Below are 18,207 nucleotides of genomic sequence, written 5' to 3' on the forward strand. Positions count from 1 at the left end.
ATTTTCTATAGAAAACCTATCGATAACGAAGATTTTCTATAGAAAACCTATCGATAACGAAGATTTTCTATAGAAAACCTATCGATAACGAAGATTTTCTATAGAAAACCTATCGATAACGAAGATTTTCTATAGAAAACCTATCGATAACGAAGATTTTCTATAGAAACCTATCGATAACGAAGATTTTCTATAGAAAAACTATCGATAGCAGAGATTTTCTATAGAAAAACTATCGATAGCAGAGATTTTCTATACAAAAACTATCGATAGCAGAGATTTTCTATACAAAAACTATCGATAGCAGAGATTTTCTATACAAAAACTATCGATAGCAGAGATTTTCTATAGAAAAACTATCGATAGCAGAGATTTTCTATAGAAAAACTATCGATAGCAGAGATTTTCTATAGAAAAACTATCGATAGCAGATATTTTCTATAGAAAAACTATCGATAGCAGAGATTTTCTATAGAAAAACTATCGATAGCAGAGATTTTCTATAGAAAAACTATCGATAACAGAGATTTTCTATAAAAAACCTATCGATAAGAAAGATTTTCTATGAAAAAAACTCTTGATAACAATAATTTGCTATAGAAAATCGATCGATAACAAAGATTTCCTATATAAAGTCATTCGATAACAAAGATTTTCAATAAAAAATGTTGTAACGAAGATTTCGATAACGATATTTTCATTATTCTTTTTATTACGTTACCTGCATAGACATCCATATAACATATGTTCATCAACCTCATGTCTGGGCTGCATTTGCTGATGTCTATCAAGCAATTCATTTAAATAATTTGGCACTCCGAACAATGTAGTAAACAAGCCATTTAAGATACCTACTAAAAATAATCGTTCGCTTGTTAAATAAATACGCCCTAACTGGCAATCGAAGAATTTCTAATACCAACGATAAATTGAAAATGTTATTCGCAGCTCTCCTTATTGTCAAAACATTCTTGACAACAAGCCACGACTAATCACCGATAACTCACACCTCACAAAACATTTTAAATTACAACACCAATAAATTACAATTACAACGATTGGCACTTGTTTTCAAACGTACTTACCACGCACTAACACACACGCACTCATACATTCATTTCTTGCTTGTCTATTGCAAATGGACGCCTGGGCTATCGCGCACCATTTACCACGGAATACCGTCACGCATGCGCAATAATTTGTCATAGCGTCAAAAGCACAATGTCGACGGCGAATATCTGAAATGACTTGCATTGCATGCAATTATGACATCTGTCATCTGGGTAAGCTGGGAAGAAGTAACCAATAAATAAACAAAATGTTATGGTTTATTGATCGACACACAGAGGTGGACGGACGGATGGACGGACGGACGGACGGACAGATAGACAGACCAACAACACATGGCCAAGTTTTAATCATAATATTTACATGACAAGTGGATCAACTTTCACAAGAGATGTTATCGTTAGTGTGTTATTAATGAGATGTGTGGGTATGAAACTAATTTCCAACAGAAATAAATCAATAAGAAGAATTCTGGAATATTAAAGGTTTTATAGAAAATGTCTGTTATTACTTGTCTTTTTTATAACGTGTTTCTAAACAAATGGTTATCGAGAGTTTTTCTATAGTACATCTCTGCTATCGATAGGTTTTCTACAGAAAATATCTGTTATCGATAGGTTTTCTATAGAAAATTTCTGTTATCGATAGGTTTTCTATAGAAAATCTCTGTTATCGATAGGTTTTCTATAGAAAATCTCTGTTATCGATAGGTTTTCTATAGAAAATCTCTGTTATCGATAGGTTTTCTATAGAAAATCTCTGTTATCGATAGGTTTTCTATAGAAAATCTCTGTTTTCGATAGGTTTTCTATAGAAAATCTCTGTTTTCGATAGGTTTTCTATAGAAAATCTCTGTTATCCGTAGGTTTTCTATAGAAAATCTCTGTTATCGATAGGTTTTCTATAGAAAAACTCTGTTATCGATAGGTTTTCTATAGAAAAACTCTGTTATCGATAGGTTTTCTATAGAAAAACTCTGTTATCGATAGGTTTTCTATAGAAAAACTCTGTTATCGATAGGTTTTCTATAGCAAATCTCTGTTATCGATAGTTTTTCTATAGAAAATCTCTGTTATCGAAAAATTTTCTATAGAAAGTCTATGTTATCAAACAATTTTCTATAGAAAATCATTATTTTTCTATAGAAAATCATTATTATCGAAAGTTTTTCTATAGAAAATCATTCTTATCGATAGTTTTTCTATAGGAAATCGCTGTTATCGATAGGTTCTTTATAGAAAACCTCTGTTATCGATAGGCCTTCCATAGAAAATATCTATAATCGATAGGTTTTCTATAGAAGATCTCTATAATCGATAGGTTTTCTATGGAAAATCATTGTTATCGATAGGTTTTCTATAGAAAATCTCTGATATCGATAGGTTATCTAAAGACAATCTCTGTTATCGATAGGTTTTCTATAGGAAATCTTTGTTATCGATAGGTTTTCTATAGAAAATCTGTTATCGATAGGTTTTCTTATAGAAAACCTCTGTTATCGATAGGCCTTCCATAGAAAATATCTATAATCGATAGGTTTTCTATAGAAAATCTCTATAATCGATAGGTTTTCTATGGAAAATCGTTGTTATCGATAGGTTTTTTATAGAAAATCTCTGTTATCGATATGCTTTCCATAGAAAATCTCTATTATTGATAGGTTTTCTATAGAAAATCCCTATTATCGAAAGATTTTCTATGGAATATCATTGTTATCGATAGGTTTTCTATAGAAAATCTCTGTTATCGATAGGTTTTTTATAGAAAATCTCTGTTATCGATAGGTTTTCTATAGAAAATCTCTGTTATCGATAGGTTTTCTATAGAAAATGTCTGTTATGGATAGGAATTGGATAGAAAATCTCTGTTATCGATAGGTTTTCTATGGAAAATCTCTGTTATCGAAAGTTTTTTTTTTCTATGGAAAATATCTGTTATCGGAAGTTTTTCTATAGAAAATCTCTGTTATCGATAGATTTTCTATAGAAAATCTCTGTTATCGATAGATTTTCTATAGAAAATCTCTGTTATCGATAGATTTTCTATAGAAAATCTCTGTTATCGATAGATTTTCTATAGAAAATCTCTGTTATCGATAGATTTTCTATAGAAAATCTCTGTTATCGAAAGGTTTTCTATAGAAAATCTCTGTTATCGAAAGGTTTTCTATAGAAAATCTCTGTTATCGAAAGATTTTCTATAGAAAATCTCTGTTATCGAAAGGTTTTCTATAGAAAATCTCTGTTATCGAAAGGTTTTCTGTAAAAAATCTCTGTTATCGAAAGATTTTCTATAGAAAATCTCTGTTATCGAAAGATTTTCTATAGAAAATCTCTGTTATCGAAAGATTTTCTATAGAAAGTCTCTGTTATCGATAGGTTTTCTATAGAAAATCTCTGTTATCGATAGGTTTTCTATAGAAAATCTCTGTTATCGATAGATTTTCTATAGAAAATCTCTGTTATCGATAGGTTTTCTATAGAAAATCTCTGTTATCGATAGGTTTTCTATAGAAAGTCTCTGTTATCGACAGGTTTTCTATAGAAAATCTCTGTTATCGATAGGTTTTCTAAAGTAAATCTGTTATCGATAGATTTTCTATAGAAAATCTCTGTTATCGATAGGTTTTCTATAGAAAATCTCTGTTATCGATAGGTTTTCTACAGAAAACCTATGTTATCGATAGGTTTTCTATGGAAAATCTTTACTATCGGTAAATGTTCTATAGAAAATCTTTACTATCGATAGATTTTCTGTAGGAAATTTTTGTTTTCGCCAGAAATTTTCTATTTTTGTAGTTTTCTCTCCATTCTTCAACCTAAATACCTTCCCCAAATTGCCAGGATATATTCATTACTTTGACATAAATAAACATTGGCAATTGTTTCCCCCATTCCTTCTCCTCCTCTACTTCCTCCACTGCAATTGCTGTAATTCAGTTTTATTTTCTTTTAATTTTTAGTGGGTCTTGTGTTTATTTTTCATTACTTGACTACTATTTGTAAGGCCCAGCGGAATCATTATGTTTTGTTATCATTTCCTGCATCCTTGTGCCGCCTTATGCCTTTCTGTTCCACTTCGTGTCTTTCTCCAGCAATATTATGCTTTCATTTTCTTTAGTGTTGAGGAAAAATAGAATTTTCCGCAATAGCACCAGCCGAACACAATTGCCCATAGCCCTCAATATCAGAGGTCAAAGTTTGTGTTTGTTTCTTTTTTGCGAAGGGTCCTTTTGAATGGTATTTTTTTCATCTTTGTCCTCTTTTTTTTTGTTGATTTTTCTTGCAACGTTTAAAGCATTTTCGCTTCTTATTCTTTTTCTCATTTTTTCCAGCTTTGTATTTACATTTCCGCTCTTACATGAATATTTAGCTTTAAGCCTCTTTTCTGATTGCTGATGTTAATCATTCAGTTATTCGTTCGCCGTTCGACCGTCATTCATTTGTTGCCTGCCCTACGACTTGCGGAAACAAAAAACTACACCAGTGAGCCGGCAAGCGAGAGTAGCAGCAACCTGCGAACCAGCCATGCAATGTGAACTTTTACCTTTAAATGCGGATTTTTCACTGAACATTCTTGTTGGGAGATTCTTGTCTTTAAAGACAAAGACATGGTTACAAGTTGCCGGTCGGCTAGGCAATAATTTAAGAATGAGATTTTGGTTTTTGTTTTAGCAGCGAAGAAAATGATGGGCGAGCTAAAATACGTTGACAGGGTGGGGGATAAGGAAATACATCAATTTTAAAATAGTTTTTAAGAATCATCCTGAAATTGGATTTTTTAAAGATATTTTTTCAAATACCATCCAAAGACGGGGATTTTTTAAAAATATTTTTTCAAGAGCCATCCAATGACGTAGACTTTAAAAATATTTTTTCAAGGACCATTTAAAGGAGTGGATTTTTTAAAATGTTTTCTTCACGAAACATCCAAAGGTGATGATTTGTTAAAATTATTTTTTTAAGAACAAAACATAAACGTGGATTTTTTAAAAATAAATTTTCAAATACCATCCAAAGACGTGGATTTTTAAAAAATATATTTTCAAGTACCATCGACAAACGGTAATTTTTTAAAAATACTATTTCAAGTACCATCCAAAGACGTGGATATTTTAAAAATATTTTTTCAAATACCATCCAAAGATGTGGAATTTTTAAAAATAAATTTTCAAATACCATCCACAGACGTTAATTTTTTAAAAATATTTTTTCAAGTACTATCCGAAGACGTTAATTTTTTAAAAATATTTTTTCAAGTACTATCCGAAGACGTGGATTTTTTAAAAATATTTTTTCTAAAACCACCCAAAGACGTGGATACTTTAAAAATATTTTTCCTAAAACCACCCAAAGACGTGGATTCTTTAAAAATATTTTTTAGTACCATCCAAAGAGATGGACTTTTTAAAAACAGTTTTTCATGTACCATTCAAAGACTTGGATTTTTTAAACATATTTTTTTAGGTACCAATCAAGGAGGTAAATTTTTAAAAAATATTGTTTTAAGACCCACTTAATAAAGTTTTTTTTTTAATTCCATCCAATGACGTGTATTTTTTTTTAAATTATGTTTTCAAGTGGCATCTAATGACGTGGATTTTTTAACCACTTTTTAAATGTTTTGATTTTAATATTTTTCAAGGACGTGGATTTTGTAAAATATTTTTTAAAGACGTGGATTTAAAAAAAATATTTTCTAAAGGAAAGAATTTAAAAAAAAATAATAACCGCCACAAATTTTTAGGAAAAACGTGTATTTTCAAAAAAAATTAAACTTATTTTCAGATATTTTATTTTTGATTATTTAAAAATATTCTCGTTAATTTTTTTTTTAAATTTGTGGATTTTTTACAATTTATTTTTGTTATTTTTTTAAATGTGGATTTATAAAAATATTTTTGTTAATTTTTCAAAAAACGTGGATTTTTTTAAAAATATTTTGTTAATTTTTCAAAAAACGTGGATTTTTTAAAAAATATTTTTGTTAATTTTTCAAAAAATGTGGATTTTTAAAAAATATTTTTGTTAATTTAAAAAAAAACGTGGATTTTTTAAAAAATATTCTTGTTAATTTTTCAAAAAAACGTGGATTTTTTAAAAAATATTTTCGTTAATTTTTCAAAAAATGTGAATGTTTTAAAAAATATTTTTGTTAATTTTTCAAAAAATGTGGATTTTTAAAAAATATTTTTGTTAATTTAAAAAAAAAAACGTGGATTTTTTAAAAAATATTTTTGTTAATTTTTCAAAAAACGTGGATTTTTTAAAAAATATTTTTGTTAATTTTTCAAAAAACGAGGATTTTTTAAAAAATATTTTTGTTAATTTTTCAAAAAAAACGTGGATTTTTTAAAAAATATTTTTGTTAATTTTTCAAAAAAACGTGGATTTTTTAAAAAATATTTTTGTTAATTTTTCAAAAAACGTGGATTTTTAAAAAAAAAATATTTTTCCAAATATTTTTTTGTCTTAAAAAACCAGGGATTTGTAAAAATATTTCTTAAAGGTGTGGATTTTCAAAAAAAAAAAAATCAACGTATTTTTTTAAAGACGTATTTGCTAAAAATTGTACGTGGATTTTTTAAAAATATTTATATTTATAATAGATACATATACATTTATTTATTTATTTATTTTAAACGGCGATTTATTTAACAATTTTTTTTTATTATTTTTTTAAGAAGTGGATTTTTTAAAATATACCTTTCCAAATATTTTTTGTTGTTTTAAAGACATTGATTTTTCATAAATTATTTTTCCAAGTATGTTTATTTCTTTTAAAGACGTGGATTAAATAAATATATATATTTTAATTATTTTTTTAAAGAAGTGGTTTTTTTAATATTTTTTAATTCTTTTAAAGACATAGATTTTTTTATAAAATATTCCCAAGTTTTTTTGAATGACATGAATTTTTTAAAAATATTTTTCCAAATATTTAGTTTTTAATATTTTTAAAGACGTACATTTTTAAAAATATTTTTCCAATTACTTTTGAATGACGTGGATTTTTTAAATTCTTTAAAAAAATTTTTTCCAAATATATTTTTTAATATTTCAAAAGACGTGGATTCTTTAAAAATATTTTTCCAAATATATGTTTTAATATTTCTAAAGACGTGGATTCTTTAAAAATATTTTTCAAAATATATATGATTTAATATTTCTAAAGACGTGGATTCTTTAAAAATATTTTTTTTTATTATTTAATAAAGTCGTGGATTTTTTGAAAATATTTTTTTTTAAATTTTTTTTTTAATATTTTTTGAAGATATTTTTTAAATTATTTTTTAAAGACAAAAATTAAAAAAAAAACAATTTTAAGGCCTATCCATAAACTTCAGTTTTTATAAAAATGTTCATAATTTCATTTAAAGATGTGGATTTTTTAAAAAATATTTTTCAAATATTTTTTTAAACTGAGTTTTTTTTTAAATTTTTTCCCAAATACATATTTTTTTAATTTTTTAGAGACGTGCATTTTTTAAAAAATATTTTCTAAATATTTTTTTAAAAACCTTGGTTTTTTAAATATTTTTTCAAAAATATATTTTTTATTTTATAGAGACGTGAATTTTCAAAAAAAATATTTTCTAAATATTTTTTTTTAAAAACCTTGTTTTTTTTAATATTTTTTCAAATATATATTTTTTATTTTATAGAGACATGGACTTTTTTAAAAAATATTAATAACATAGTTTTTTTTTAATTTTTTCCCAAATATATATTTTTTTAATTTTTTAGAGACGTGCATTTTTTAAAAAATATTTTCTAAATATCTTTTTAAAAACCTTGGTTTTTTTAAATATTTTTTTCAAATATATATTTTTTATTTTATAGAGACGTGGACTTTTTTAAAAATTTTTTTCTAAATATTTTTTTAAAAACCTTGGTTTTTTAAATATTTTTTCAAATATATATTTTTTATTTTATGGAGACATGGACTTTTTTAAAAAATATTAATAACATAGTTTTTTTTAATTTTTTCCCAAATATATATTTTTTTAATTTTTTAGAGACATGCATTTTTTAAAAAAATATTTTCTAAATATTTTTTTTAAAAACCTTGATTTTTTTAAATATTTTTTCAAATATGTATTTTTTACTTTATAGAGACGTGGACTTTTTTAAAAAATATTTTCTAAATATTTTTTTAAAAACCTTGGTTTTTTTAAATATTGTTTCAAATATATATTTTTTATTTTATAGAGACATGTACTTTTTTTAAAAAATATTTTCTTAATATTTTTTTAAAACCCTTGTTTTTTAAATTTTTTCCCAAATATATATTTTTTTAATTTTTTAGAGACATGCATTTTTTAAAAAAATATTTTCTAAATATTTTTTTTAAAAACCTTGATTTTTTTTAAATATTTTTTCAAATATGTATTTTTTACTTTATAGAGACGTGGTCTTTTTTAAAAGATACTTTCTAAATATTTTTTAAAAAAACTTTGTTTTTTAAATATTTTTTTCAAATATACATTTTTTATTTTATAGAGACGTGGACTTTTTTAAAAAATATTTTCTAAATATTTTTTAAAACTTTGATTTTTTTAAAATATTTTTTCAAATACATAATTATTTTCTAAATATTTAATATTTAAAAAATTTATTAGGACCATGTTTCTTCCATCGAACATTCTTTGCATCCCTCTTGACTGCCCGTTATTGACTTGGCAGATTAATGAATCAACGATAACAATGTTCAATTCGATAAAGACCATATTTAGTCGCAGATAGCAATAACGTTGATAATACATTGCCTTATGATGAATTTTTGTTTTTTTTTTTTTTTTTTTTTGGACATTGATAATGATGACTACTCCCATGTTGTGGCCGTGATGATTGAACACCAGAAACCCAGCCAGGTACAACAGCAGGTACATCAACATCCATCTTCGTCTTGGGTTGAGGGGGGCCGAAATGTATTCCTAAATAAGCCATGACAAGCCGAAAATGGCCAACATTGCCGCTGCCACCGTTTATGGTAATAAATGAAATTAGACCCCAAAGGCAGGCGTGTTTCCCAACAACCCAAACGAAAAAAAAAGAACTGAACTCTCGCCAGCCAGAGCCAAAGGTATCAATTTCAGGCAATACGATGATCAACTGAATGTAACAAACTTCTACTTCCTATTGAGAATGTGCTGCTGGTGGTTGGTTTGTGGTATTGGTTACGGTTATGGTGGTAGTGATGGTGGCAAGCAACATGTTGCCTTGGTTTGTGGCATGAACATGACGCTAACTTGTTGAACCGATAGCATTGATGTTGGAGTTTGGTTTTTTTCATCTTTTTTTCCAGTATTTTACCCATCTGCCTGGTTGTCAGTCAATCTGAGCAATTCGTTTTGGGAGAACAACGGCAGTGGCAGCAGCAGCAAATCGTGTCAGCGAATTGGTAGTGGCTGTTAGTTACGCATTGCACAGCATTTATTTGGAAGTCAAATTGCATTGACCATTAGCTGAAAAAATGGCTAGAAATGGTTTGGAGTTATAATACAATCCAAAAAGATAAAAACCACGAAGTATATTGCCAAAATTAGTTAGTTGGTAGTTCGTTAAATCAACATAATGCTGCTGATGATGATGATGGTGATTATTTTTAAGAAATTTTTTCTTTTTATGGATAGAAATAAACGATAAGCTGGAATATATTTGGATAGAGAATGATTTTGTAATAGATTGGAAAATTTGGGTATTTGGTCAAAGGACTAACAGATCCGTTGCTTGAAATCTCAAAATCCAGTGAACTCGGTTACCCAGATGCCTCGGCCAGCCCATCTACAAGGATTCTCACTCTTCGGATCTATGAAGAGTTCCCTGTTTCCCAGGTCCTTTATTTTAATTTCACTACTTCGGCAACACGTCTAGTTACTTCACTGGGCTCGCAGCTTGCATTTATAGGTTCCACTGCCTCGTCAGACCTCCTATATATACATCACTTCCCCACTGCACGTCTTTCTGAAAAATTATATTCATTACTGACTCGTCAGCTCGTCTATATCAATTTCACAGGCCCGGCAGCTCGTCTATACGAGCTTCACCTTCACCTACATAGACTTTACTGGCTCAGCAGGATGTCCATATACAAATCACACGCTCTATATGATCTTCACAGGCCTGTCAGATCGTCTATCAGGATGATATTGTCTTCACTAGCCCGCCAGCTTGTTTATAAGGCCTTCTATTGATTGCTATCTTGTCCTATAGGGACTTCACTGAATCGCCCAAATGAACTTCAATTCACTGACCCTCCAGCTTGTCAATGTGGCCTTCAATGGCTCGTTAACTCGTCCCATTTGGACTTCACAGGGCCGCACAGCTTGCCTATATGACCCTCCATGGCTCGTCATCTGGTCCTACATGGACTTCACAGGCTCGCCCATATGTTCTTTACTTCATTGACCTGCCAGCTTGTCTATATGGCTTTCAGGGCCCTGTAATCTGGTTCTATATGGCCTTCAATGGCTCATCTGGTCCTATAGGGACTTCACTGGCTCGCCGATATTGACTTTACTTCACTGACCCTCCAGTTTGTCTATATGACCTACAGTGTATCCTCAACTGGTCCTATTTGGACTTCACTGGCTCACCTATACAGACTTTACCCGCCCTATATATGTCTATATTGCCTTCAATAGCTTTTCATTTGGTCCTATATGGACTTCACCGGCTCTTTTTTTTTGGACTTTACTTCACTGATCCGCCAGCTTGTTTGTGTGGCTTCCAGTGGCTTGTCATCTGGTCCTGTATGGACTTCACTGGCCCACTAACTTGTCTATATGGCCTTCAATGGTTTGTCATCCGATCCTATATGGACTTCACTGGCTCGCAGATATGGATTTTACTTTACTGACCCGCCAGCTTGTTTATATGGTTTTATATCCTTCGATGACTTATCTGGTCCTATAGGGACTTCACTGGGTCGCCCACATGGACTTTACTTCATTGGCCCGCCAGTTTGTTTATATGGCTTGTCATCCGGTCCTATATGGACTACACAGGCCGCCAGCCCTTCGATGGCTCACTTGGTCCTATATGGACTTTAGTGGCTCGTCTATATGGATTTTACTTCACTGTCCCGCCAGTTTGTCTAAATGGTCTTGAATGACCCGTCATCCGGTCCTATATGGACTACACAGGCCGCCAGCCCTTCGATGGCTCACTTGGTCCTATATGGACTTTAGTGGCTCGTCTATATGGACTTTACTTAACTGACCCGCCAGCTTGTTTATATGACTTTCAGTGGCGTATCATCTGGTCCTATATGGACTTCACAGGCCTGCCACCTTATCTATAAGTCCTTCAATGGCTCTTCATCTGGCCTTATATGGACTTTACTTCACTGCCTAGCCTAAATGGTCTTTACTTCACTGGCCTCCCAGCTTGTCTATACGACCTTCGATGGCTCATCTGCTTCTATATGGCCTTCAATAGCTTGTTATCTGGCCCTATATGGACTTCACTGGTTCGCCTACATGGATTGTACTTCACTTGCACGCCATTTTATCTATATGGCATTCGATGGCTAGTCATCTGCTCCTTTATGGACTTTACTGGCTCTCCCATATGGATTTCACTTCTCTGGACTTCAGCTTACCTATGTGGGATTCTGGATCGCCCACATGGTTGTTGCTGAGCTGGCGCGCCAGCTCGTTTATATGGATATCACTGACCCGCCAACTTGTCTATATGGAATTCACTTGTCCGGTCTTTAAGGACTTCATTGTACTGTCAACTTGGCTATATGGTCTTCACTGGCCCGTCAGCTTCTCTACACGGAACAGACTAGACCGCGAACGCATCTTTATGAATTTTGTTGGGCCTTCGCTTGGTCACGCCATCTCTATATGGACCAGCTGATTCCATTTTCAGAATCTTTATAATTCTCCGTTCAGCTGTTCCCTATGTAGACCTGCTAAGCTTTGTTAAGCTCCCTATACAGATCTACTGACCCAAGTTTTGCTCGCATAAAAAGATTTTCTAACTGGGCCTCAAACCTAAAGACACGCTTTCCTTCAACTCTATTCAGCTCTTTATACAGATCAACTGACCCACATTTTGCTCGCTTAAAAAGGATTTCAAATTGGACCTCAAACCTAAAGACACGATTGTCCATCAACTCCCTTTTGCAGTCCCACTGGCTCTTGAGTTCGTCCTCGAGAAATGTGGCCTTAAAATATTTCATGATCCTGTGTAGGAATATGTAGCCTCTCTTGTATTCCGTTCGCCTGTATTAATGGTTAATGGTCTTTAACACAATTTCTCAATTCCCATTCTATCATTCTTCCAAAGAAACACCCTTCAGCTATAAATACCAATTCTATAAAGCCAATAATGCCAACTAGCCGTAAACTTCATAACTGTGGCATGAGTGAGTAAATGTGCACAGAAGAAGATCCTCTGCAATCATTTAATAATGATCAGCTTGTAAGCAACTCCCATGAATATCACTTTGGAGTTTTTTTTATTGTCTATAAAACTAGAAGTTATTCTGCCACCCGAAGAATAGAAAGGATAGACTGATGAAATTGCCAGCTAGCGAGATCATAGAAAGAGTTTTTAACAATCCCAACGCTAGCATAACAAATTGCAGTGATTAATAAAATATTTGCACCATGTGCTGACAATACAACTGGAATGATGTTTTACAAATGGCCATAACGTTAGCGGAATGGGGGCAAGGAGGGTCAAAACCATAAAAATTATGTTCTAAGTGCCTGATCATTGGCTACTGTTTTACTATGAAAGATTTTTTTGAGGAGTGTGTTCTTTTATGATCCTGAACGTAGGTAATTATATTGTCAGATGTGATATAACTTTGCAAGAGACAATAGAGAGCTGGCTTTTATTGGCCGCAATCATAATAAAGTGAAAGACAATATATAAAGTATTTTTATGATGGTAACAACTATTAATGGTGGACATATTTGAGAACGAATGATATTTAGTTAAAGCACATGTCGTACGGGTACGACTATGCAAGAAAGAAATCATAAGGTATTACCTCTAAGATAAATAACAGTTCGCTTATATTTTGGATATCTCCTGATAATAGGGTTAGTTGCTATGCAAACTTATTTCTCGATTACAAATCTATCCCCACTCTCTTCCTCAGTTCAATTTGATCCATTGTATTCGTATTTTTTTTCTTTTTATTTCATTTTACTTTACTTTTTTAGTCTTCTAATTCGGCAGCAATCCGGTTAACTTTACATTTCTTGAATAATTATTTGACCAGTTGGATTTTTTTCTTTTTATTTCAGGTTAACTTTACGCTTAATGAAATTTGGTTTCTTTGTAATACGTCTATATATCGGAAGTCTCATCCGAAATCTCAGTTTAAATCTGCTTCTATTTTGTTCTCAATGATGGATATCCCATCATAAATATTGCAATCAAACGATTTTTTAAAATTGAAATTTATCCAGGCAAGTTTTTCCTTTCTGGTTTGTTTCTCTTCCTTCATTGTATTTTGAATCGAATAAGGTTTTCCTCTTATCTTTTTTTTTTTTTTTTTTGCTTTGAAGTCGCTCTCACACTTTTGCGAGGATTTTTGATCTTGTCTTTTCATCAGTTGAGTTCTTTTTTCTTTTTATTTCATTTTACTTCTTAGGAAGCCCAATGTATCCATTTAAAATTGTGTCTAATTATGAAGTATTCACATTGATATTTCCAAATTGCCTGCGTTCTTTATCCTTATCACCCATCCAGGTAATAGTTTGGTATGCAATCTTTCTATCTTTCCCTCCTCCATCCTTATCTCCCTCATTGTCAAAATAAGCCACAACGCACAGTTTGTTAACCATCACAGATAGACGAACATTGGCCACCAGTTCCAAAGCTTTCATAGAACCATTTTCCAAGAGCACAACAACATGTGAGGCATGATATTGCAACGGATCACCGGGATAGATAAGAAAATCAGCCCCAAAAGCATCACCACATGTTACATATTTCCCACGTGACCAAAGATCACGAAATACCAAATATTTTAGAGAGGTATCCGAGTCCGGGAATGTTACTATGCAGGCATCTAAAATTAAAATAAATTAATTTTGATTGGTTACATTAAGAAATTATGTTGACATTACCATGAGGTTCAGGATGGGCACAGGGTATGTCCAGTAAAGCATTTTTTCTTTCAAATTTGATACTTTGCCTGATTTCATTGAGTATTTCCTGGGGATCCAATTTTATGTCTGCAAAATAAGATAAGTATAAGAAATGTTTAGACAAGTTGAATGAAAGCCAAGCTGTTCTATATAGAGGAGCTAAAGGTGGACAACAGATTTATATATATCCTAACTGCACAAGGCAGCAGCTGGCCTACATATCGGCTAACTGAATAGGAGAACAGCTGGTCTACATATGGACAGGCTGAACTCGGGCTAGCTAATCTTTTTACAGAGGACCTGCAGGGATCAGCTGGTCTTTATATATAGAGCGCTTGTCTATATATAGAAGAGCAAAACGCATGTGGTCAGCTGGAGTAGAATGAAGATCAGGTGTTCTGTGTGTAATCAAGCTAAATGGACGTTAGGTGGTCTAAGTGTAGACGAGATAAATATATATCAGTTGATTTATTTTTCAACGGGATGGACGGGGGCCATCTGGTCTATGTGTAGACGAACAAAATGAAACAGTCGAACTGATTTGGTCCCAACTGTTCTATATAGACAATCTTAACGGGACGGCTGGTCTACATAATCAAGATAAAGAAGCCAGCAATTTTATATGGCTGTTCTGTATGGGGTAAGGGGGTCGAGTTGAAGGCCAGGCGGTCTATGTGTTGACGAAATAAATGGTCTAAGCGTAGACGATATGAATAGTGATTACTTGGCTTTTAATTAGGCGAACTAAAAAGGAAGCTTGCTAGCTAATTGGACCGTCCATACATAGACGGACTGATTGGTTGCCAACTATCCTATATCGACAAGCTTAGGGGGCCCACATGTCTATATGACCAAGATAAGGGAACCTGCTAGTCTATATGGACGATCTGTTTGCTGTCAGGGAGTATGTAAGGGCGAGCTAAAGAGCAAGGAAGTTATATTTGAAATGTTTCTCGGAAAAGCTCGTTTTTAATGGACACTTCATTTGTCTTTAGCTGCTTGTTCTAGATACATTGGACACTCAGTTCAGTATTTTCATCGTCTATGAGCACTTCATCGACTCTGAGTGATTCTGATTGGCCACTCAGTTAATTTTTATAACCACTAGCCGTTCATCTCTTACTTTAGTTTATCTGTATAATCGGTGTTGCCTTTAGCTTTCCGGCTTTAAAGAGTACTTGGTTTTCTCTACATAGAATGCCTACTGCTGCCGTGCGACTTGTTCTTTACCTTTTTCTGGAACTCCTTGCTTCAGCAACTTTTTCCGTTTCCCCGCCAAAATTTTCTCAATATTTCCCTCTGACTGTTTCAGTTTTTCATCTTTCAATGCCTCCTCTTGTTGCGATATTCGTTGCTCCAACTGCTCTTGGTAATGTTTACGTTCCTGTTCATTTTCTTCTCGCAATAGGGAAGTCTTTTTTGAAACCAATACCGCCAAGCCCTGTTCCACCAATAGACATGTCTCCCAGGGTGTTAATTCGACGGGCATTGCTGTAATAGACAGAGGGGGACGGAAAAAAATAAATACCAGAACTTTGAAGTCCATGAACAACATACTGCATTCACTGCCTGACCATCCCCGGCTTGCACAGGTCCCCACCAAAGAGCCAACTATGTGGTGGTCTCTTCTTAGTTTCATGTAATCTGTTAGGAGACATTAAGAGATTATTATTCCAATTGGAATATTTGGTTGGTGACATACCCTCCACCTCAAAAACATAGCCAGTTCCATTCAATAACGTTAAACTAATTTTATTTCCAGGGTTCTCCTCGTCCATTTTTTGATTTCACAAGCTTCCAGGTTCAAATTTTAAGGGACCAACAGATCGAAAAAGAAGGCATTTAAGGGCTTAGCAGGTCGAAAGCAGGACTGTCCACAGAGTTCACCAGGTCGAAAAATTCCTTACAGGGAATTCCTTACAGGGTTTTAAAAATCGGCCCCATCCAAACATAAACAGCTGTTTAGACGTCAAAATATTCCATGGAATATTGATAAGGTAGCCGTAGTTGGCAGCAACCCTTGTCCATTTTTTGGGTTTTCGAGGCGTTATCATGTTTTGCCAAGCAGCTGAATAAAATGTAAACAATGGTGAAAGCAAGAAGAAGAATGAGAGGCATTCACTAAACATTACTGCCTCTTTAATCATATTGGCATTCACAGTGAATAGCATGAAACGAATGTAAAGCAAAGGCTATCAAACTGTTATCATGGATGAAGAGAGAATAAATTTGCTCTGTACCAGAACCTGCAGAAATCTATTAGCTTTCCAATTCTGCTTTGATATTATAAATGCTTGATATGTGATGTGTCGTGACTAAAATTGTTTGTGATGCCGGTTTGTGTTATAGATTAGAGGGAGGGCTATGGCTTTGTTTACCAACGCTTTTAAAACTATGACAAGTTGCCTTAAACTGGAACTCACTCTAATGGGATGGTAGTGAGAGTTTTATTTTAAATATTGAACCATATCGATTAATTTGTCACAAAATTCTTGATAACTTACATTAAATACTCATTTTAAATGTTTAAATGCCCCAAAGAAAAAGTATAATATATTGTTGGTTTGGCTTTATTCAAATGGCGCCATCTACATATCAAATGTGGCATGACAAAAATTGTTTATGATTTGTACCGGTTTGTGTCGCCATTAAATGGAAAGTGGATGGCACAGTTCAACTATGCTTTTAAAACTATGACATGTTGTTTTAAACTGTGACTTGCTCAAATTGGATGCCGACAGTGGGGAAATTTTAAAAATGTTGACAGACATTTCTCAGTAAATTTCAATGGTCTGATCAATTTTTAGTGACAAAGAGACAGGAGAACAAAAACTTTTTATCTTATTTGTCAAATTTTAAATGCTAAAAATAACACGTAAAAATAGTCAGCAAATAGTTTGATTTGTAAGTAGCTACGACGGCCAAAAATTGTTTTGGAAACCAGTTACTTGCTATTGGAAGTTTATGCTAGGTCTATATTCTACAAAAAAAAAAAAAAAAAAAATAAATAAAAAATAATCGAAAAAAATACCTATTCTTCAAAAATTATTATAACAATGTTTTTATAGTTATTTCATTTCTAATAATTTTTTTTATACCTAATAATTTTCATTTCAATTTATTTGTGATTAATTTTTACATTTATTTATTACAATAACCTATAACATTTATTGCATATCATATTTTCTAAATTATTAATCAATCTTCTCACGATATCAATTTTCCACACTTTTCCGCCATTTGAATATCGGTCTGGTCATATAATATCAATTTACGCACACGAACAGCCACTTATAAATAACTCTCGTGAAGAAGCCCGAGTTCATTGTTGTTCCGATTAAGTAATTCCCATTATCGCACGTAGAAACAAGAACAACAACAATGCGAACTTAATTGCATTGCGAAACATGTGCAACGGGGAGATATAACAAGAAACAACAAAAAATACGGCAAAAATATATATCAATGCTCTTGAAAGGTTGTTGGTGAGAAGGCTCCATGAGAGCAAGTCAACATCACTTCATATGGGGTAGTGTGTGCGTGTTTCTGTGTATAACTGTGAGGTAGGGAGATAGGCTGTGTTTTCTGACACACTAAACAATTAGAATGGCAACAACAAGAAAACCACCAAAATATATTTGGATGCTGTTGTTATTGTTGTTGCTATGCTCCATTCACCCATCTCTCACGAAGAGATCATCCATTGGACCATCTGTGTTGTGGAAATTTCGTTGTGTGCTGTTTTGTTTTTGTTGCTTGTGTGAGAGCTTAAGTGAGAGAGAGAGCGAGCCGTTGTGTGAGCAGCACCCCAAAAGAGTCGACAGCAGCAGACAACGTCACAGAAAAAACCATAATAAAATCCCCACAAACTAATCAACGAAATGGTATGGGCAATGGTATACCATGGCTTCGATGGGGCCCTACAAGTGGAAAAAGAAGAGCGGTTTTTTTTATTAATTAAAAAAACTGGAGGCTTATAAACCTGGTTTTGTATATAATTTTCTCAAGAGTATTTAAGG

The 18,207-nt window shown here is 32.3% G+C and overlaps 1 protein-coding gene across 1 annotated transcript; it reads right to left on the reverse strand.

The window, feature by feature from the left end:
• Positions 1-13,205: 13,205 nt before the first annotated feature.
• Positions 13,206-16,049, reverse strand: LOC131806352 (tRNA-splicing endonuclease subunit Sen34-like). The gene is made up of 5 exons (XM_059130371.1): positions 15,891-16,049; positions 15,746-15,832; positions 15,419-15,679; positions 14,168-14,275; positions 13,206-14,109 (listed from the first exon to the last, which is right to left on the reverse strand). The coding sequence occupies exons 1-5, from the start codon at positions 15,964-15,966 to the stop codon at positions 13,724-13,726; spliced, it is 918 nt and encodes a 305-aa protein (XP_058986354.1). The 5' UTR covers positions 15,967-16,049; the 3' UTR covers positions 13,206-13,723.
• Between the last annotated feature and the right edge of the window lie 2,158 nt (positions 16,050-18,207).

Source organism: Musca domestica, unplaced genomic scaffold (assembly GCF_030504385.1).
Source record: "Musca domestica strain aabys unplaced genomic scaffold, Musca_domestica.polishedcontigs.V.1.1 73, whole genome shotgun sequence".
NCBI classification, from domain to species: Eukaryota; Metazoa; Arthropoda; class Insecta; order Diptera; family Muscidae; genus Musca; species Musca domestica.